We start from the raw sequence: 23203 nt of genomic DNA, 5'->3' as shown, positions 1-23203 counted from the left end.
AAAAATGTAGACAAGGGTGATCCAGTGAATATAGTATACTTAGACTTTCAGAAAGCCTTTAAAAAAAGTCCCTAACCAAAAGGCACTTAAAGTAATCTGTCATGGGATAAGAGGGAAGGTCCTCTCATGGATCAGTAACTGATTAAAAGATAGAAAACAAAGGTTGAAATAAATGGTCAGTTTTGAGAATGGAGAGAGGTAAATAATAGTGTCCCACAGGATTCTATACTGGGATGAGTACTGTTCAACATATTCATAAATGATCTGGAAAAGGGGGTAAACAGTGAGGTGGCAAAATTTCCAGATGATACAAGATACTCAAGATAAATCCAAAGCAGACTGCGAAGTTAGAAAGCGATCTCACAAAACTGGGTGACTGAGCAACAAAATGGTAGATGAAATTCAGTGCTGAAAAATGCAAAGTAATGCACGTTAGAAAACATAATCCCAACTATATATATACAAAATAATGGGATCTAAATTAGCTGTTACCACTCAAGAAAGATCTTGGAGTCATTATGGATAGTTCTCTAAAAAATACCTGCTCCATGCGCAGCAGCAGTCAAAAAAGCTATAAGAATGTTAGGAAACATTAGGAAAGGAATAGATAATAAAACAGCAAATATAATGTCTCTATATAAATAGATGGTACACCCATATCTTGAATACTGTTTGCAGATCTGGTCACCTCATCTCAAAAAAGATATATTGGAATTAGAAAAAAGGTACAGAGAAGGGCAACAAAAATTATTAGGGGTATGGAATAGCTTCTGTTTAAGGAGAGTTTAAAAAGACTGGGATTTTTCAGCTTGGAAAAAGAGACCACTAAGGGAGGGATATGATAGAAGTCTATAAAATCTTGACTGGTGTGGAGAAAGTGAATAAGGAAGCATTATTTACTCCTTCACATAACACAAGAACTACGGGTCACGCAATGAAATTAATAGGCAGCAAGTTTAAAACGAACAAAAGGAAGTATTTCTTCATACAACACACAGTCAATCTGTGGAATTCCTTGCCAGGGGATGTTGTGAAGGCCAAAAGTACTACAAGGTTCAAAAAAGAATTGGATAAGGTCCTCAAGGATAGGTCCATCAATGGCTATTAGCCAGGATTGGCAGGGATGCAACACCATGCTCCGAGTGCCTCTAGCCTCTGTTTGCCAGAAGCTGGGAGTGGAAAACAGGGGATGGATCACTTGATTATTGCCTGTTCTGTTCATTCCCTCTGAAGCACCTGGCATTGGCCAGCGTTGGAAGACTGGATACTCGGCTAAACAGACCATTGGTCTGACCAAGTATTGGATGTTTTTATGACCTCTTTAATCTATTTAGTTTGAATCTATATGTGGGGTTTTTAATTATGTTGTTACTGTATTTTACATTGTTTTGTTTTATCATATTATGCCCTAAGCACTATTGTGATTAGTGCTTTTATAAACCAGGTCAATTCACTTGTATATTAGTATAAATCAAAGTAATTGTTAAATGTATAAGAGTGTATTTGGTGTTTAAACTTCATGAAAACTAATGGGATGCTACTTGCATTATTTTCACTTATCTGTATCCTGTTATAACCTTGTAACTAAACAACACATCAAATAAGCCATCAAACAGGAAAGAAGCTTTGTGAAATGCAAATGAAGAACTGTAACAGAATTGGGGACACTAAGGCTCGTCAGCCGAATCCGGCCTGCTTCTTAATTCATCCAGCCCACAGGAAGTCTCCTCACTGTGGGCCAGAAACCCCAAGCCTTGGTGCTCCCCATGCAGGGCTGGAACCATGAGTGCCAGCTCGCCCTGCTGCAGGGGGAACTTAGGGTTGCCAGACCATTAAAACTCCAGTCAGCTTTGCGCAGCTCCCGGAAACTGCCAGCATGTCCCCGCGGCCCCTAGGCACAGAGGAGATCAGGGAAACTCCGCGTGCTGCCCCTGTCCCCAGCACTGGCTCCGCAGCTCCCATTGACCGGGAGCTGCGGGGGCGGTGGCTGTGGAAACGAGCAGGACACACCACACAGAGCCGCCTGGCTGTGCCTCCGTGTAGGAGCCAGACATGCAAGCCACTTTCGGAACAAGTGCGGAGCCAGGCAAGGCAGGGAATCTGCCTTAGCCCCACTGTGCCACCAACCAAGAACCGCCTGAGGTAAGTGCCACCCGGCCACAGCCCATACCCTGAACCTCCTGCCCCAGTCCTGAGCCCCTCCTGCACCCAAACTCCCTCCCGGAGCTTGTACCCCGAACCTCATCCTGCACCATAACCCCCTGCCCTAGCCCAGAGCCCCCTCCTGCACCCCACACCCCTGCCCCAGCCTGGAGCCCCCCCCATACCCTGAACCCCTCGTTTCTAGCACCACACAGGAGCCTAAGGGAAGCCCTGAGCCTCCACATTCCCCCGTGGGACTGGAGCCATGAGAACCAGCTCGCCCCACTGTGGGGGGGAAGCCTTGAGCGTCCACACTCTCCCCCGTGGGGCTGTGTGTGGCCCAGGACTGATTTTTTCTGTGGGTCTATGGCCCCTGATAGACAAAAGGTTCCCCACCACTGCTCTAACAGAAAAATGCTAATTTCAAAGCAAGTGGTTGTTGTGTGTGATGATTGGAGGTCAAAGACTCAAAATGCATTCCTCACTCTATATCAGGGTGGATAAAAATCAATGATAAAAAAAATGATTTTTTTGATAAAATGCTTTTTGAGGAAAAACCTATCTGAAGATAAAGATACATTATAGCTCAAAGATATCTCATCATGGAATACGGATTAGAAATTCTAATTCTATAGTACGAGACAATATATTCATGTAATTTTTAAGAAAAGTTTTGTAAATGAGTTCCAATAGTTCCTGGATTAGGGACTCAATTTTATGGGGTTCCAGGGGCTTCTGTACAGATTATCTAGGTTAATCTTTCTATCTACCCAATAGGTCTCAGTGCTCAGTCTAGAAGAAACCATCAGAGATGCTTTGTTTTATAGTTCTCAAACTGTGGATTTGTGTCTCCAGAGATAATATGCTTGTTAACAGAAAAAATGGTTTTTAAAATAAAATAAATTAATATAGAGGCGAGAAATAACAGACCTCAACCCTATTGTCCTTCTGCAAATTTATGTACACAGAGTCAATTCCTTATCTCTCTCTAAAAGTGCTAAATTTCAAAAAGTTCAATGAATAGAAGATTGTCAGGGGCAGAAAAGATCTGGACAAGGAGAATTCTGGAGATAAACGTGAGAAGGGAGGGACAGGCAGTATACATAAAAGTGAAACTGTCTGAGCAGGATATTCCAGAAGCCTTTAGGTCTTTCTGAGTGTAGGCTTCATTGATTTGAGATCTACCATACAATTCTCTCACTAGAAGGGAAAACTTCTAATGGCAGCAGGCTGTACAAGAAACACAGTTTGGGAATTAGAGCCATTCAAGAAATATATGTTTGCTGATGATGTCTTAAAGAAAGTCACACCAGTGAACTGGTGGAAGTCACTTAGGCACTTGGATTCAGGAACCCCTGAAGAGATAATCTCACTTTTAACAGAAGTAGCTTCTTCTGCTGGTGTAGAAAGAATATTTTCTTCCTTTGGAATAATTCATTCCAAACTGAGAAATTGTTTGGGACCTGAAAAAGCAGGAAAGCTTGTTTTTCTTTTCCAATTATGAACAAATAGGAAAATGAAGGTGAAGACGACTGAGTTAGCTGCAGAAGCCAATATTTTAAGTTTCTCATGTTGACCTGGCTGACACAGTCTATTTAATTTTTGTTTGTTTTTTAAAAAAGAAAGATTTCATTTAACTATTTTAGTTAAAAACAATTTTAACAAAAATAAACCTGATTTTAAAAAACCTGAATGTTTAACTTAATGCAAAAATTCATATGCTTGTTTTGTTAAAATATTGTATGTTTGCTGCTGAAGAAAAAAATCCAGAATACATAACACTATTGTTTTAGTTAACTAAAACAAACAAACAAACAATCTAAATGTCTGGTGATGTTCTCCTCCTAATACAGCATGGCAAGAAAATCCTCCAAATATTAATGATTAACCTGTTGAATTGGAGATAGTTCACCTCCCTATGACTTCATAAATATATACTTCAATTAGCTTTGGTAAATGAAATAACTAAACAATCATTCATTTTCTGCTATAGCTGTAAAACTAATCTGAAAAGTTTTCAAAATAAATCACTTAAAAATGTATAGGGTGTACCTTCTAAAAATGAAACCTACATCTATCTCTGAGTTGTGAAGAATATGTATTAAGGTTTTAACAACCAACAAGAATGCATTTTTATGTAGAAATCCATTATTAAATCAAGTCTTCCTAACTAGTGATTTAAATCAATTTGTTTTAAATCAAATCCACCCTGCTCTATATCGTCAAAGGAAAAGCCCATGTGGGTAGTGACCCTGTCAACTTGTTTTCTGTGAGAAGAAGCTACAAGTATGGATTCAGGGAAAGATCCTGCATCTCTGGAAAGTTTGGATTTTAACAGGGCAGAATAACTGAATGAGAAGACAGATCCCCAGAATTATTCTGGGTAGCCCTGAGACACTTTTGGGAAACTGGCAGATTATTAGATCTTTGCTACCATTCGGAATTATAGATTGTGATTTACACAAACATATATTTTACCGCTTTAAACTCTCAAAAACTCACTTCCTTTTCTTAGCTAATAAACCTTTAGTTAGTTTACTGTAGAACTGGCTACCAACGTTGTCTTTGGTGTAAGATCTAGAGTACCAATTGATCTCTGGTAAGTGACTGGTTTCTTTGGACTGGAAGCAACCTAAATGTGATGTGATCTATGGTATAAGTGCCCCATTTATCACTAAGTCCCATTTGTCTCAGTAGCAAAATAGACTGCAGCGTCTAAGGGGACTGTGACTCCATGCTAAGATTGGCATAGTGATCCAGGAGTTCATATTTGGTACTAGCTTGGTGAAATCTAATTATAGACTACACCACCAGTTTGGGGTATCTGCCCTGTTTTCTGACAGTCTGCCATGAGGCAAGCACTTACAGATGTGAGCCACATCAGACAGCGTGATGCCTGGTAAGAAATATTTATAGGATTTGTGGGGAAAAGGATGTGACATTACACTCCATATTTTTATGGAAATATGCTTATGATATGGATATGGCATAACTGAGATATACTTTATGCAAGATGCTCGTGTAAGGTATCACTGGAAAGGTTATACTGAATGTGATTATCCAATCTGCATGCCTGTATCATTTCTGACAGGTTTCAATTTGGTAACCACGTTAGTTAGTCTGTATCAACAAAAACAATGAGTCTTTGTGGCACCTTAGAGACTAACAAATTTATTTGGACATATGCTTTTGTGGGCTAAAACCCACTTCATCAGATGCATGGAGTGAAAAATACAGTAAGCAGCATATATATTACAGCACATGAAAAGATGGGAGTTGCCTTAACAAGTGGGGGGAGGGGGAGTCAAGATCTTGAGATCTCAAGCTGCAGGCCAGTGCAGCTGCCTTTCAAGCCTTTCTGTAATTTGCCTGTAACAATACCTAAGGTGAGAAATTACTCATCCTAGAGTAACCAATTTCTTTAGTGAATCAACCTTAGTATGTGTGTTTTGTTTTATTTGCTTAGTAATCTGCTTTGTTCTGTTTGCTATCTACCTTTTATAGTTAATAAATTTATTTTATTATTAAACCCAATTTCTAACTGGGGGGGCAAGAAGTCATGCATCTCTCTCTTCACATTGAGGAAGAGGGCAAATTTTTATGAGCTTGCGCTGTGCAGATTTTTCTATACAGCGCAAGACAATATACCTTTGGGTCTGCATTCCAAAGCAAGTAGACACCCGAGTGCTGGGGCAAGTCCCTTAAGCGGAGTCTTCCCAGAGTTGATCTCAGTGTCTGTGTCTTTCTGCAGCAGGGTGTGGCCCTGCCTGTGTGTGCGCTAGAGGAGGCTTAAGAGCCTGGCTCAGCCAGACCAAATTAAAGGGGTCATCTGCTGGCAGAACAGGTGGGCTCAGTGATATCTCAGCACATCAGGTGGCATCTTAAAAGGGGGCAACCCCTCACAGGAGGGTTGTTTTTTTCCCCTCCTTTCTATGAAACAAAGGGCCTGATTCTGCAAACAGAAATTGATGTTCACTCTTGAGCATATCCAGCCAAGTCAATAGCATTAAGTGCAGGTAGCAATTGGTTCCAGGATTAGGCCCTATTATTCTAAAGCAAGGGTGTGACGAAGTGGGAGTGTTCTTAATGTTTTCTCTGAATACAGTGTGTGTGCCTCAGTTTCCCCATGGCATATCTTAAGTATCTAGACAGTAGTGTAAGGGTATGCGATTGTTACAGAGCCCTAGAGGGCCAGCGTGATGGTGTCTGTATAGAGAATGGCCGACACCCTGTCTCCTGGCAACTGATGGCCTGGGCCTCTCCTCTGCAAAGGTGCCAACTGAAGGTGTTGGAGAACAAAGATCAGGTAGCCTCCTGGCCCAGGAAAGGGACAAAGGCAAGAGGAGGGGCTGGAGAGTTTCAGTTTGGAGTTGGCTGGGGAAATGGACAGAGGCCTAGATGGGGCTCTGGCCTCCCTGCCCCCCAAGACGGATCTGACTGAGGGGTCCTGTTCTCTGTACCTATAAGCTCTGTTTGAGACCATGTTCCTGTCTTCTAATAAACCTTCTGTTTTACTGGCTGGCTAAGAGTCATATCGGACTGCGGAATTGGGGTGCAGGGCCCTCTGGCTTCCCCAGGAGCCCCACCTGTGTGGACTCGCTGCAGGAAGCACATGGTGTAAAGAGGGGATACTGAATATTCCGAGGTCAGCCCCAGGAAGACCGAAGTTATGTAAGCTTCTTGCCCTGGAGACAGTCTGCTCAGAGACAGGAGGTTGCCCCAGAGTCCTGACTGGCTTCTTATGGAGTAGTTCCAGAGCATCGCCCGGTGACTCCGTGACAAAGGGTTCTCAAATTTTTCATGATTTGGATCACTAGAAGACAGATTATTTCAAAAACCACCTTCCCCACTCCACTCATCCAGGGCCTGTGGTGGCAATTACAATAATTGCTTATGAAGCAAAGTAATATTAAAAAAAGCCTTTAATGTTCCGTTAACCATTTTTAAATGTGCTTTAAGAGCTAGAAATAAGAAGGAAAGCCAGCACCATGCAACCAGCAAATTGTCCAAGGACCACTGATGGTTACGGCTACATTTTAGTCATGGGTATTTTTAGTAAAAGTAATACACAGGTCACAGGCAGTAAACAAAAATTCACAGCCCGTGATCTCTTGATGACTTGTACTATATACCCCTGACTAAAACTTGGGTGCTCTGGCATGGGGGTGAGTGGGGGGGAAAGTGAGGGGGGAGAGGGACAGCCCGAGTGCATCGCGGGTGCTCTGAGAGGGGGTGACCCTGGGGCACCACTGGTGCAGGGGGGAGAGAGGGGAAGGGAGGCAGCTGTGCACAACCTGGAACCACTGCTACTGCTGGGGGAAGGGGAGTTGACGAGCCTGGCAGGCTCCCTACCCAGTGCTCCGGAAGTGGCAACATGTTCTTCGGCTCCTAGGTGGAGGTGTGACCAGGGGCTCCACACACTGCCCCCTCCCGGAGTGCCTGGGAACCACAGCCAATGGGAGTTGCGGGGGCAGTGCCTGTAGGCGGAGGCAGCCCACACAGTCGCCTGGCTGTGCCTCCGCCTAGGAACATGTCGCTGTTTCTGGAGAGCCCCCCCCCCCCGAGGTAAGCGCCACCCAGAGCCCTCACCAACTCCCACACCCCAACCCTCTGCCTTAGCCCTGAGTCCCCTCCCACACCCAAACTCCTGCTGCTGCTGCGGGGGAAGGGCGCAGTGGCCCAAGACTGCCCCAGCAGCAGTCGGGGTAGTTGGCCCAGGACCACCTGCTGCAGAAGTCCTGGAAAGTCACAGAATCTGTGACTTCTGTGACAGACTCGCAGTCATACTGATGGTCCACCAAACCCAATTTTGGACCAGCATATTATTTCAGGAAGACTGACACTTTTCCTGAAACGTTTGTCAAATGGGAAAACAAGTCTCTTGAGAGTAATTGAGCTGATTACCTGCAACTCCCAGTAAGTTACAAGTGCTGAGCAACTTTGAGGATTAGGTCCTGAATGTTAAAAAGCTAATCTGAAGCATTGTGAAGTAGTAATATGGTCTTCAATAATACAGTCATTTCAGATTGGGGTGTTGATGCTTATTTCTTATTTAAGCTTATAAATACTGAACGGGAAAGACTGTACCATGAGATTTGGAAAATATGAACAAGAAGCAAATTGAGGAAAATTAAGCATATGACATAGGGGGAGGATGAAAGCTACATTTGATTTGACTTTCTTCCTGAGTAAGGTCCTCGTGCGCCTATGTGTAATTTTTTCTTAAATCAGATAGGCTTTTATCCTGCATTAAAAATTCAGTAAGGGCCCAATCCAACTCTCATTGACTTCAGCAAGGGATGGATCAGGCCACCAGTATTTTGAACATCAATTCATCTTTATTTTTATTTCTGCAGAACTTGGGTGAAAGACATTTTAGTTCTTAAAGTATTATTGTTCTGGTTACTTTTGAGTAAAGAGAGCAATTAAATCCTGGATCCAGAATTCTTATTTATGATTTGTGTTGTCGTAATGTCAAGGAGGCACAATCATAGACCAGGACCCCCCTGTGCTAGGTGCTGTACAAACACAGAATAAAAACCTGCCAGTGCAGTGAAACAAATGCATCCGATGAAGTGAACTGTAGCTCACGAAAGCTTATGCTCTAATAAATTTGTTAGTCTCTAAGGTGCCACAAGTACTCCTTTTCTTTTTGCGAATACAGACTAACACGGCTGCTATTCTGAAACCATACACTAATGATCACCTCCAGCAACTAAATCTTCACTTAACCAGTTCCTTTCAAAATATCCCCAAGATATTATTATATTCCAGTATAAAAGTTTGCTTGATCTTTAAATAAGGACTACATATATTAGGCAACAGCTTTTTTGATGGTCAATCACATGGCTGCTTAAGACAAGCATCCCAACCCTGTGAAAGGTAAAAACAGATGACAAAGAGATTTGCTTTTATTTCTGATACCTATACATCACCTCTGGCCTCTTGATTGTGCTTGACCGAATGCAGACTTCTAAGACCCTACCCTCACATAACCCCTCTCTTTCCCAGAGGGCCTCACATCGAAGATGGGTCTGAGACCACAGGAACCAAGAAAAGCTTAGGCAGGGAAACTTGAGTAGAGGAGCTACATGTTGCTTGCACTAGCATGACTAGATCTAATATATACATCTTTTACTACAAAATATGTTGCTGCAATACAAAGTGTGTCACGTAAACACTGACATTAAATAAACAGGAATAATATTTAAAGAGAAACACTTCCCCCAATAATGAACAAATATATTTAAAGTAAAACCTTGTTCTGTAAGCTGAACAGACCTATGAAAAAGTCTTTCATTGTGAGATGGAACAAAGGATGCATACATAAAATACAAGGTCATAAGTTTAAGGTTCCAATCCTGTGAAGGCCTGAGCTCCTGCTATAAGGAGTTGAGGCAGTTCACTAGAGCAGATCAAACCTTCCGCACTATACAGCTCCCTCCTGAAAAAAGTGTTACACTTTTTTTGTTTTCATCATATCTCGAAATATTTCTTTCCTATGAAAACCTCAGATTTTTGATAAAGCCAGATTTGCTGCATGAAATTTTCATTTAATTGAAAAGACATTTTCTATTGGAGTAGTGTTTTGACAAAAAAATTTCAATCAGCTCTAGAGCTCAGTTCCCTTCACAAGATCAGACCAGGTACCACAAACATTTTTCTTTCTCAAGGTATTTGCTTCTGGGGGTAGTTTGGCCTGTGTTTTGAAAGCTGTTCTTTCCATTTCTTGTGAAAAGACAAAATTTATAGGTTATTTTTAAGTTCTGGATGTGCATACGAAGATGCATTATGGGGTACTTTCCACATCAAAAAGTGAACACACATATGAAGGAGAGCCTTTCATTTTCACAAACATATAAAGCAAAAAATTATCAGCTAAAGAAGTCTTTTAGATCATTCGACAGAGGAGATCTTTGCCTGTAACCATACTGTATCACTACTTTAAAAGAGAAAAAAAAAACTGTTTAAACAAAAAAGACATGCTAAAAAGGAGCAAAAAGAAAAGCAGTACTTGGGGCACCTTGGAGACTAACCAATTTATTAGAGCATAAGCTTTCGTGAGCTACAGCTCACTTCATCGGATGCAGACAGATGTGGAGCGTACTTAATCCGCCTCCATGAGAGGCAGTAGCTATGGGGCCAGGAGAAGTTCTCCCGTTGACACAGCACTGCCTACACTGGGCTTAGGGTGTACAGCTTTCTCTCTCGGGGGGGGGGGGGGGGGGGGGATTTCTCACACCCGAGTGAGGCAATCACACCGATGTAAGTTTATAGTGTAGACCTGGCCTAACAGAGCAGCACCCGACATTGGCAGCGCTTAACGGTAACAGTGACTGAAAGCAAGCCAAGGAGGAACAGTAACATTTCTCATTTACAATCGCAGTCGCAGACTGTGGGGAAGGGGAACCTGCTGGCTGGGGTCACACAGTCACATTTAGCCAGACTCCACTGGAAAGTCCCTTGGTTGGTACCTGCACCTGGAGTGTCACAAGATCCCCTGTGTAAAAGATGGGCATCAAGTGGTATTTTATAGAGCGAGGAAGCCTCTAGCAGACATCTGCTGTATGGCTACCCAGGCTGGGGGGGGGGAACATCCCGCGGGGCTTCGGAGCAGGAGCAGCTACCAAAGAGGTGAGGTGAATGAGGAAAGGGGTCCCTGACTGAGCCCACTGGGGGGCGGCTACAGGGCTTTAAGGCGGCCCCTCGGGTGCTATAGAGCTGGATCCCTGGCCCAGCCCCCCAGGGGATTCCGGGCATGGGGGGCCCTGAAACAGAGGCGGGGGGACTGGGGCCTCTGTGGGGGGGAGGGACCCCTGCCCCAACCCCTCAGGAGTCGGAGGACGTTCCCTGGCTGAGGGGCCGAAGGCGCGGGTTGGGGGTGTCCGAGGGGGGCCCAGGCCCGTTAGCGGCGTGGGGGTACCTTGAGCACGGTGACGGTGCCGCCGGGACTGTGCACCTCAAAGGCGGCGGCCTCGTCCCCGGTGGCGGCGGCGGCGGCGGCGGCGGCCTCGGGCTGGTGGTAGCTGAAGCAGGCGGCGGCGATATCCAGGTGGCCGAGCGGCAGCGCCTCCTGCGGGCCTTTGAAGTAGTACAGGTAGCAGCGGCGGGGGTCGAAGACGAACCAGCGGCTGCGGAAATTCCGCAGCGGGCCCTTGCCCGACAGCTTCTGCAGGTAACCGCACAGCTTGGGGGCGCCCGGCCCGGCCTGCTCCGCCGGGCTCAGCGGCACCGCAGCGTCGCCGCCGCCGCCGCCGCCGCCTTCCTCCCCACCCTCGGCGGACCCCGCCGCCGGCATCTCCCCTCGCCTCCCTGCCAGCACTGCCGCGGGCACACAGCCTCGCTCCGCAGAGCGGCCCAGCCCAGCCCGCCGCCTGACGGGACTTGTAGTCCCCGCGCCTCCCTCCGCTCTCTCGCCGAGCGAGGAGGGGGAGCTACTACGGGCGCTGCCCGGGCATCTCCTGCCCAGCCCAGCCGGCCTCTCGCCTGGCCCTGCAGCCGGGAATCTCCCCTGCTCAGGGTCTCGCTCCGCCCCGCTCAAGCCCAGCTTGTGCAATCGTGGCTGCATGTTCGCGCACACACGTTCTGGGTGTGCACAGGGAGCTGGGCCCCTTTCATGGGGAAGTTAAGTTGGGCCCTACGCATGTCTTTTTGAGTACGCGGCGAGCTGGAGCCTTGCTAAATCCCGCCTGCCAGATGTCCCAGGACATTTGACATTATTAGCTCAAGTTTTGGTTGCTTTTCCAGCAAGGAAAGTTTCCATAAGCAGGTTTCAGAGCGGTAGCCGTGTTAGTCTGTATTAGCAAAAAAAAAAAAAAAAAACCACAAAAAACAAGGAGTACTTGTGCTACCTTAGAGATAACAAATAAATAATAAAGGTGTCACAAATACTCATTTTTTTTCTCCATAAGCAGACACTACCCAAACCTTCTTTGGATACTTCCTGACTTATGTATTGCCAGTAATCAGACCTCTGAAATTGGGTTTGCCCTTAAGGCAGCCAGTAGCCCCGTTGCAGGAAATCAGTATGAAATGGGCTGTAATTGATGGGGAAGATTACCTTCTTCGGTTTTGGACTAGTATGCTACATGTCTGCCTCTTTGAGGTATCCTTTCTTGGTGTATCGCTGCCAGACTCACTGTTATGACTACATTCAACTGTATTTTCCATATCATAGCCTAACCTACAAATAAGATTAGAATCTCTTTCAGTCTTCGCAAAAAGAAAAGGAGTACTTGTGGCACCTTAGAGACTAACAAATTTATTAGAGCATAAGCTTTCGTGAGCTACAGCTCACTTCATCGGATGCATTTGGTGGAAAAAACAGAGGAGAGATTTATATACACACACACAGAGAACATGAAACAATGGGTTTATCATACACACTGTAAGGAGAGTGATCACTTAAGATAAGCCATCACCAACAGCAGGGGGGGGGAAGGCGGAAAACCTTTCATGGTGACAAGCAGGTAGGCTAATTCCAGCAGTTAACAAGAATATCAGAGGAACAGTGGGGGGGGGGGGGGAGGGAGAAATACCATGGGGAAATAGTTTTACTTTGTGTAATGACTCATCCATTCCCAGTCTCTATTCAAGCCTAAGTTAATTGTATCCAGTTTGCAAATTAATTCCAATTCAGCAGTCTCTCGTTGGAGTCTGTTTTTGAAGCTTTTTTGTTGAAGTATAGCCACTCTTAGGTCTGTGATCGAGTGACCAGAGAGATTGAAGTGTTCTCCAACTGGTTTTTGAATGTTATAATTCTTGACGTCTGATTTGTGTCCATTCATTCTTTTACGTAGAGACTGTCCAGTTTGGCCAATGTACATGGCAGAGGGGCATTGCTGGCACATATCACATTGGTAGATGCGCAGGTGAACGAGCCTCTGATAGTGTGGCTGATGTGATTAGGCCCTATGATGGTATCCCCTGAATAGATATGTGGACAGAGTTGGCAACGGGCTTTGTTGCAAGGATAGGTTCCTGGGTTAGTGGTTCTGTTGTGTGGTGTGTGCTTGCTGGTGAGTATTTGCTTCAGATTGGGGGGCTGTCTGTAAGCAAGGACTGGTCTGTCTCCCAAGATCTGAGAGAGCGATGGCTCGTCCTTCAGGATAGGTTGTAGATCCTTGATGATGCGTTGGAGAGGTTTTAGTTGGGGGCTGAAGGTGATGGCTAGTGGCGTTCTGTTGTTTTCTTTGTTGGGCCTGTCCTGTAGTAGGTGACTTCTGGGTACTCTTCTGGCTCTGTCAATCTGTTACTTCACTTCAGCAGGTGGGTATTGTAGTTGTAGGAATGCATGATAGAGATCTTGTAGGTGTTTGTCTCTGTCTGAGGGGTTGGAGCAAATGCGGTTATATCGTAGCGCTTGGCTGTAGACAATGAGAACTGCTGGAATTAGCCTACCTGCTTGTCACCATGAAAGGTTTTCCTCCTTTCCCCCCCCTGCTGTTGGTGATGGCTTATCTTAAGTGATCACTCTCCTTACAGTGTGTATGATAAACCCATTGTTTCATGTTCTCTGTGTGTGTGTATATAAATCTCTCCTCTGTTTTTTCCACCAAATGCATCCGATGAAGTGAGCTGTAGCTCACGAAAGCTTATGCTCTAATAAATTTGTTAGTCTCTAAGGTGCCACAAGTACTCCTTTTCTTTTTGCGAATACAGACTAACACGGCTGCTACTCTGAAACCTCTTTCAGTCTTGTGGAATTGTGTTACGCATTTGTGAAATCTCTATATTAATTTCAGTTACCTCTGGTGTAGCTAATTGAAAAACAATAATTGTGTTACAGAAGCTCAAGATGTGCACATGCCAAAATTGAGTCCATGCCCAATCTTTTTGTAATGCTTGTATTTACTCACAGATCATTTTTTGTTGCCCACCTATTGAGTCACAAAATTCAGTCCCAATTCTGCCTTGATTTGCACCCTGTGCAACCTCCTTGACTTCAGAAATTTGCTGTGTATCTCTGAATCCGACATGCACAAAAGCCACTTGGCCTATCTTCATCTCTATATCCCCAGATCAGTCTCAATTACTATAGAATCATAGAATATCAGGGTTGGAAGTGACTTCAAGAGGTCATCTAGTCCAACCCCCTGCTCATAGCAGGACCAATCCCCAGCTAAATCATCCCAGCCAGGGCTTTGTCAAGCCTGACCTTAAAAACCTCAAAGGAAGGAGATTCCACCACCTCCTTAGGTAACCCATTCCAGTGCTTCACCACCCTCCTAGTGAAAAAGTTTTTCCTAATATCCAAACCAAACCTCCCCCACTGCAACTTCAGACCATTTTCTCTTGTTCTGTCATCTGCTAACACTGAGAACAGTCTAGTTCCATCCTCTTTGGAACCCCCTTTCAGGTAGTTGAAAGCAGCTATCAAATCTCCCCTCATTCTTCTCTTCTGCAGATTAAATAAGCCCAGTTGCCTCAACCTCTCCTCGTAAATGATGTGCTCCAGCCCCCTAATAATTTTTGTTGCCCTCCACTGGACTTTTTCCAATTTTTCCACATCCTTCTTGTAGTGTGGGGCTGGACACAGTATTGGACACAGTACTCCAGATGAGGCCTCACCAATGCCGAATAGAGGGGAATGATCATGTCCCTCGATCTGCTGCCAATGCTCCTGCTTATACAGCCTAAAATGCTGTTAGTCTTCTTGGCAACAAGGGCACACTATTGACTCATATCCACCTTCTCGTCCACTGTAACCCCTAGGTCCTTTTCTGCAGAACTGCTGCCTAGCCACTCGGTCCCTAGTCTGTAGCAATGCATGGGATTTTTCCGTCCTAAGTGCAGGACTCTGCACTTGTCCTTATTGAACCTCATCAGATTTCTTTTGGCCCAATCCTCTAATTTGTCTAGGTCCCTCTGTATCCTATCCCTACCCTCCAGCGTATCTACCACTCCTCCCAGTTTAGTGTCATCTGCAAACTTGCTGAGGGTGCAGTCCACGCCATCCTCCAGATCATTAATGAAGATATTGAACAAAACCGGCTCCAGGACCGACTCTTGCGGCACTCCGCTTGATACTGGCTGCCAACTAGACATGGAGCCATTGATCACTACCCATTGAGCCTGATGATCTAGCCAGCTTTCTATTCACCTTATAGTCCATTCAACCAGCCCTTATTTCTGTAACGTGCTGGCAAGAATACTGTGGGAGACCGTATCAAAAGCTTTGCTAAAGTCAAGGAATAATATGTCCACTGCTTTCCCCTCATCCACAGAGCCAGTTATTTCATCATAGAATGCAATTAGGTTAGTCAGGCATGACTTGACCTTAGTGAATCCATGCTGACTGTTCCTGATCACTTTCATCTCCTCTAAGTGCTTCAAAATTGATTCCTTGAGGACCTGCTCCATGATTTTTCCAGGGACTGAGGTGAGGTGAGTAGTTCCCCTGATCCTCCTCCTTCCCTTTTTTAAAGATGGGCACTACATTAGCCGTTTTCCAGTCATCCGGGACCTCCCCCGATCACCAGGAGTTTTCAAAAATAATGGCCAATGGCTCTACAATCACATCAGCCAACTCCTTTAGCACTCTCGGATGCAGCGCATCCAGCCCCATGGACTTGTGCTCATCCAGCTTTTCTAAATAGTCCCGAACTACTTCTTTCTCCAGAGAAGGCTGGCTGCCTCCTCCCCACGTTGTGCTGCCCAGTGCAGTAGTCTGAGAGCTGACCTTGTATGTAAAACAGAGGCAAAAAAAACATTAGCTTTTTCCACATCTTCTGTCACTAGGTTGCCTCCCGCATTCAGTAAAGGGCCCACACTTTCCTTGACTTTCTTCTTGTTGCTAACATACGTGTAGAAACTCTTCTTGTTACTCTTAACTGTTAACATCCCTTGCTAGCTGCAACTCCAATTGTGATTTGGCCGTCCTGATTTCACTCCTGAGTGCCTGAGCAATATTTTTATACTCTTCCCTGGTCATTTGTCCAAGCTTCCACTTCTTGTAAGCTTCTTTTTTGTATTTAAGATCAGCAAGGATTTCACTGTTAAGCCAAGTTGGTCGCCTGCCATATTTACTATTCTTTCTACACATTGCGATGGTTTGTTCCTGCAACCTCAATAAGGATTCTTTAAAATACAGCCAGGTCTCCTGGACTCCTTTCCCCCTCATGTTATTCTCCCAGAAGATCCTGCCCATCAGTTCCCTAAGGGAGTTAAAGTCTGCTTTTCTGAAGTCCAGGGTCCATATTCTGCTGCTCTCCTTTCTTCCTTTTGTCAGGATCCTGAACTCAACTGTCACTGCCTCCCAGGTTTCCACTTTTGCTTCCCCTACTAATTCTTCCCTGTTTGTGAGTCAAAAAGAGCTCTGCCCCAATTGGTTCCTCCAGCACATGCACCAGGAAATTGTCCCCTACACTTTCCAAAAACTTCCTGAATTGTCTGTGCACTGCGGAATTACTCTCCCAGCAGATATCGGGGTGATTGACGTCCCCCATGAGAACCAAAGCCTGTGAGTTAGTAACTTCTTGTTAGTTGCTTGAAGAAAGCCTCGTCCACCTCATCCCTCTGGTGTGGTGGTATAGCAGACTCCACCATGACATCACCCTTGTTGCTCACACTTCTAAACTTAATCAAGAGACTCTCAGGTTTTTCTGCAGTTTCATACTGGAGCTCTGCGCAGTCATACTGCTCTCTTACATACAATACAACTCCCCCACCTTTTCTGCCCTGCCTGTCCTTCCTGAACAGTTTATATTCATCCATGACAGTACTCCAATCTTGTGAGTTATCCCACCAAGTCTCTGTTATTCCAATCGCATCATAAATCCTTGACTGTGCCAGGACTTCCACTTCTCCCTGCTTATTTCCCAGGCTTCTTGCATTTGTGTATAAGCATTTAAGATAACTCGCTCTCAGTATGGGGCAGGAATCCTACCCTAATGCGCTCTCCTGTTCATTCTTCCTCCTGGTATCCCACTTCCCCACCTACCTCAGGGCTTTGGTCTCCTTCCCTTGGTGAACCTAGTTTAAAGCCCTCCTCATTAGGTTAGCCAGCCTGCTTGCGAAGATGCTCTTCCCTCTTTGTTAGAGATTCTCTTCATTAGAATATCTTGTCTGACATTCTAATTTGTCTCATAGTCTTGGCACTGTATGAAAAAAAATTATGTCTGAATAGTCAGTGCTTCTGTCACTAGATCCCACTTTAAGGCACAGATGAGGGACTAGAGCTTCTCAATTCCAAATCCCTTTGGTATAGCCAACATCATTAGTCCTCCATTCTGAATGATGTGTAGAAAACCGTGGGGTTAAACAGAAGTAAAATGTTTAGTCTCAGTTCTTGGGTTTCCAGCCTTCACTGGGTCATGCTTCATTTCATATGTAGCTGGGGAGTTATTTTCTCAAATTTGATTTCTACAACTGAATTACCCATTTCCCTGTTAACAGAGCATAGCAACTTTCAGTATTGTTTATCAGCAGATGGTACATTATGAGGGGATATTTTAATTTAATTTTAATCCTAGAGGACAGATAATACTTAACTGGCATTGATGCATATTCAAGCTACATAGAGGTGGCTCAGCTAAAGGAGGCCACATCAGTGCTGTGCTTATCTTGGCATATCAGTTAAAGTTTTACTTGATGTTGAGGCTTTGTTAATAGACATGGGGGAAAAGAAGGCTGATCTTACTTAAAGGGCAAGTAAATGTCACTTCTATAATATAGGCTATTCAATAGTCCCCCTACCAAATAGTCCCATAATGTGTACAAATTCAAAACCCTGCGACTGTCAACAATTGCCAAATCATTCAAGGTCTGATCTTGCAAGGCACTGAGCATTCTCAACTTCCACTGACTTCAGTGAGAGTTGAAGCTGTTACTGGGCTAGCTGCATTGCTGTCCCTTCTCGGGAGTCTCTGAATGAACCTCCTCCCCCTACCCCCACAGGTGTTAGGCCTTTACCCCTTATGGGATGGAATTCTGCAGTTCATCCACTTTCAGACCAGGACTTCATTTACAGTCCCTTGGGTACCCGCTGAATGATTCAGTGGGTCCACCTGGGGGTGGAGCCTGCTAGGGTTTCTCTGCTGGAGCCTGTGATGGCCAGGGCTGGCTCCAGGCACCAGCTTTCCAAGGAGGTGCTTGGGGCGGCGTTCAGAATGGGGCGGCAGCCCGTGTCCCATAGCAGCAATTCGGCGGCAGCTTCACCGCTCTTCCCGCGGCGGTGGCTTTTGGGCGGCAGCTCCTCCGCTCTTCTGGGGGCAGCGGCAATTTGGCGGCGACTGCTTGGGGCGGCAAAATTGGTTGAGCCGACCCTGGTGATGGCATACCTTTGCAGTGAGACTGAAAAAGCTTCTTCAAACACAAAGCATGATTTATTTTGCCATAAAGGTACACAGCACTTACAGAGATTTAAAATAACTAATCTTCACTTCAAACTTAGGTCAACATAGCTATGGTGTTCCGGGACTTTGAGTGCTGTAGCTATGCCAACCTAACTCCTAGTGTAGACACAATTAGGTCAACAGAAGAATGCTTCCGTCATCCTAGCTAGAATGGCTCAGGGAGGTAGAGTTCCTACCATGCTGTAGTCTGTGTCTACACAGTGCTGTAGTCTGTGACTATGAGTTTACAGCACCAGCGCCGTAGTGTAGACGTGGTCAAAGACCTACATGCATAGTCCCTTACTTAAGCTTAACCTCTCTCTAGCTGCAACTCAGGCAGCTCTGGCCTACACTTCTTGCAGCCTTCTCCTTTTGTCTGTCAGACTGCCAGCCTTTTCACTGACACATTGTGACCTGCCTCTCTGACCACTTCCCCTTCCCTTTCTGTCAAGGGCACCTTTTAAACTGGTGAGGGTCTCAGTCTTGGCAAAACAAATCCTGATAACTTTGCTGGCACCTAGAAATAGCATCTTCCAGTAATGGACCCATTATTCTCCTTGCTGCTTTGAAGGTATGTACCTGCACCTTTCTTATTGGTCTCATTGTTTTAGCTTTCCTGTGTGGTTTTACAGTCTCCTTTGATTTTTCTGTATGCATTTAGTCAGGTAGCCTACAAAATTAAAACCAAGTCACACATATTCATAACACAGACATTTTCCCAGTTTATCACAGAAGGCACTCAGCATCTCGCAGGATCAGGCCTTTCCTGTAAAGTGTCATTTACCAGACAACACATGACACTTTCTTCTTCCCAGTTTCCAGGAGATATGTTGGCACTATTTAGAAGTCTCACATTGCCCTGGCCTCATTCATTCAGATATGCTTAAATACCAAAGAGATTGTCTCCAATATTTTTCTTCAACGTATCATATAACCAGCAGTGGGCCCATTCCTATGAAGTGTTTAGCACCCTGATCTTGCACCAGCAGCTGCTACTGGCATCACCAGAAATTTTGGGGTTCCAGCAACTCACAGAATCAGAGACTCTATATTCTCAAGACTTTTGCTCTCAATACTTCTCTTTTTTCATACTTGCTGTACAGCTTCCTCACTTACAACACTCTAATCAGGCTGTACTGTTTTTACAGTTAGTTCATTGAAACAGAAGGTTCCTCTTCTTAGGAAGGTAAGTTCCTTATTTCATGCATGTTCTCTTTCTACAAATGTAATCCAGATGTGAATTGGTAAATGATAGCTGCATCTTTCAACATTATTACTGTGTTTGCAGTAAGTTTGTACTCACTTTACATGCTTTTTTTTTTTTTAAAACATCTTCAGCTCTAGAATACAGAGTCCATGTGGGTGACATTCAGTTGTTTGGCAGATGTTTAGAAAATGAAAATAAATAGCAAATTAATCACAGAAGGTGAAATTCCCCTCATATGCAGATGGCCAATATAAGGCCAGCAAAGATCTCCATATAGGGCAAAAGTGAGAGTTGATGGAATGTAGGCATTATGCTGGTCCACCACAAAGGGGTAAATTTCACCTAAAAAGTGCAACATATACGATGAGGTTTCTATGATTATACTGATGATCAGCTCATAAAGCTTGACAAACTATTTACTTTTTCTTGTTTTGGTAAGTTTGACCTTTCTTAAAATGAACCAGTAATTTTGTAGGCACATTATTGGTTCAAACATGTTCATTTACAAAACATATCAAATGAGAGAGCCATTTTTACTCTGAATAATGAGAACCCTTCAACTACTTATTTCATAACATTTGGAGTGTTTTTCACCATGTTGTGAATATAGGTATTCACAGTACTTGAAGTAAGTTCTCATTTCAATGCAACAGGAACAATAAGAAAATCAGTATCTAGGGCATGTTATTTAACACAAACATATCAAGAATACAATCAGTGCAGAACCTTTGGCTCAGATTTTTGTGGTTACACAAGTGAAGGAAATTGGTAAATTCCGAGCAGCACAACATCAGTACTTTGCCTTGGTTAAACACTTACTGCTTTTGGTTTGCAGAGCAGTAGAGCCACACCTAACAAAAACAAAGATTGGACCTGAGCTGCAAAATTCAGCTTTCAGATTTCCTGCAAAATTCAGATCCAGTTTTGGGGGTCACTCTGAAAAAATATCTTGCCGAGACTGAACCACAAGTGCAGTCTGTCACTATCAAAGATAATCATTTTCTCTGTTGCAAGAATCTCTGCAGGGTTCTAATGTGAAGAACTTCAAATTAGTGCTGTGTCGTTTGTACTGTGGGATGGATGTGCCTACCCACTGCACTTCAGGCTCTTGAGAGGGAGGGCACAATGCTGTGGAAGGCAGGAGGCCAAAGTGCCCTAAGCCACTTTTACAACAGGAGCCAAACAGGTAGAAAGTTGCTGTAACTTAAGCTTGCTAGATGTTTGCAGTGTTTGTAGCCGTGTTGATTCCAGGGTATCAGAGAGACAAGATGGGAGAGGTAATATCTTTTATTGGGCCAACTTCTGTTGGTGAAAGAGACAAACTTTCAAGCTTACTCAGCTCTTCATAAGCCTGTCTCTTTCCCAACCAGAAGTTGGTCCCAATAATATTACCTCAACCCACCTTGACCTGCTAGATGGTCTCCTAGAGACCATTCGGCTGGCAGGGGATCAGAGGAGCACATCATGCTCCATATACTCCCCTACCTTTAGGGCATCTTGAAGGTCATTTGAAAGTCCCTCATGAATATCAAATGTATCCAGTTTGCAAAGCAAATCCTACCTTATGTATGAGCTAATCACCCAAAATATTAAATTGTACATACTATAGTTTAACTGATTGGAAGTGGTCAGGAGAGTTGATCAGTATTAATATAACATAAGGTTTTCCAATATTTTACTCTATAGCAATGGTTCTCAATCTGTGGTCTGTGGACCCTTGGGGGTTTGCAGACTATGTCTAAGGGATCTGCAACAGGTTGTCATTACCATAGAACAGAGGTTTTCAGCCTGTTGTTTGCAGACCACTGGGGGTCTGCAGACTATGTCTAAGATTTCCAAAGGGGTCTGCACCTCCATTCAAAATTTGTTAGGGGTCTGCAAATGAAAAAAAGGTTGAAAACCACTGCTCTATAGAAACACTAGGTGGTGCTCCTCTGCTGTTTCACATCCTTTATTGCACGTCTTGCTCAATTTTTCTCAAAATGGAAAAAATATATCCTGAATAGGCCTGCAGATTAAAGCAGGAAAGATATATATGTACCGTTCTAAATCATCTGGCTTTTGTATTAAGAGCAATTAAGGCACAACTCTATTTCAGTGGGAAAGATGTAATTTAGCTTTATTAGCTCAGCCTCAGAGATTAAAAAATGCCAAATATATTGTAACAAGAAAGTTGTAAAATGTATCTTTTTGTTGTGGTAGAAGAGCATCTCTTGACAAAGAAAACTTTTTTTTGCTTGTTGTATGACAATGAAGGGGAAGGAATCAAAGGAGAAAGGTAGCATAGGTTTCTAGTTATACATTTATGATCTGAATCTGACATCACAGGTGGCAGAGGCAGTGAGTATTTTAGAGGACAAAAAACAAAACAGAAAACTGTTCTTTTTAATTACCTAAACTGGGGGGGGGGGGGATGACTAAGACAGGAAAATAATCTACTAATTAACTTGAAGGATTCTTATGTTCCTTTGTAATGAGCAATTTTTTCCATTGTGTAATCTAACTTTGATTTCAGATGTAGCATATAGGAGAAAGACCAAATGGAAAATGAGAAAGGAAGAGACATGGACACAAACCAACATTTCTGCATATATTTTTGTGCAATTTTTTATATCCTACATTGGTAGGAAACAGAAAAGATCCCAAAAGTTTCACTTTCTGCCATCTATGAAGAACTGGTTTATAGATGAAGAAATAAGGGTTTTGTTTTTTTTTAAATTTGTACACTCCTTGATTAGACACAATAGTGTGAAATAAACAAAAAATTTCTCTTTGTACTCCCTATGGCCTTGACCTTACAGTCAAATCCATGTAAGCAGATCCTTGCAGAGCCCCACTGACTACAACAGGTTTTTGCACAAGTGCAAGGAACTGCCTGGATCTGATTGCAGGGTGGGGACCTATGTCTGCAAAATCCATGTCCTGCTAGATGCATAGATCTCTACAATTCTTCTTGCATATTCATACCAATAAATGTTTTAAAAACTATCCAGACAGAAGGGGATGAAATGTAAGTAAGAGGGCTATCAATCTAGTAATGATGAATTTTCAAAGTATTAATCATGGCTTTGGTTAAGTGCTGAAAACTTGAAATACTTAACTGAACCTCTTTGGTCTAGAAATCAGCCTGGGAATCTCTCAAGAACTGTTTTTCTCAGGAGATGTTCAAAACATTCTTTTGGGGGGATAGATTAGAAGTGTCATATCTTCTTGTGAACAAGGAGGAAACCAAAATGGCTTCTGTTCAGAATAGTCTCTTGTAGTATGTATTTCCACTTCTGATCCAGGTTAAAATTGAGATGTATAGAAACATGGAAATTAAAAAATAAAAGTTTACTTTTTTTTTTCAAATGCCAGAGGTTTAGTTCAGTTCTTCTCAATTGTTAGCCAAAGTTTGCCTCAAACCTCCCCTACAGTTTTCTCTGGGCAAAATTCTGCTGTCCTCTCCACACAGCCGATATCATCTTTGAAGAGAGGAGAAATTATCTTATGGGTAAAGTACAGATCTGAGAGTCAGGTT

General features: G+C 43.8%; 1 protein-coding gene and 1 long non-coding RNA gene across 2 annotated transcripts in view; one reads left to right on the top strand and one right to left on the bottom strand.

Annotated features, from left to right (window-relative positions):
* Positions 1–11730, bottom strand: part of TBC1D2B (TBC1 domain family member 2B) — a 66188-nt gene extending 54458 nt beyond the window's left edge. The window contains exon 1 of the mRNA XM_038419367.2: positions 11066–11730. Within this exon, the coding sequence (XP_038275295.1) occupies positions 11066–11710 (645 nt within the window). The 5' untranslated portion in view covers positions 11711–11730. The remainder of the gene's footprint in view (positions 1–11065) is intronic.
* Positions 11731–19702: 7972 nt separating this feature from the next.
* On the top strand, positions 19703–22453 carry LOC122455984. The gene is made up of 2 exons (XR_006274550.1): positions 19703–19763; positions 22199–22453. It is a non-coding gene; the product is annotated as an uncharacterized LOC122455984 (long non-coding RNA).
* Positions 22454–23203: the final 750 nt, after the last annotated feature.

This window comes from Dermochelys coriacea, chromosome 10, assembly GCF_009764565.3.
Source record: "Dermochelys coriacea isolate rDerCor1 chromosome 10, rDerCor1.pri.v4, whole genome shotgun sequence".
NCBI lineage: Eukaryota > Metazoa > Chordata > Testudines > Dermochelyidae > Dermochelys > Dermochelys coriacea.
The sequence above is the reverse complement of the archived record's forward strand: the minus strand, read 5'-3'. Positions and strand labels throughout refer to the sequence as shown.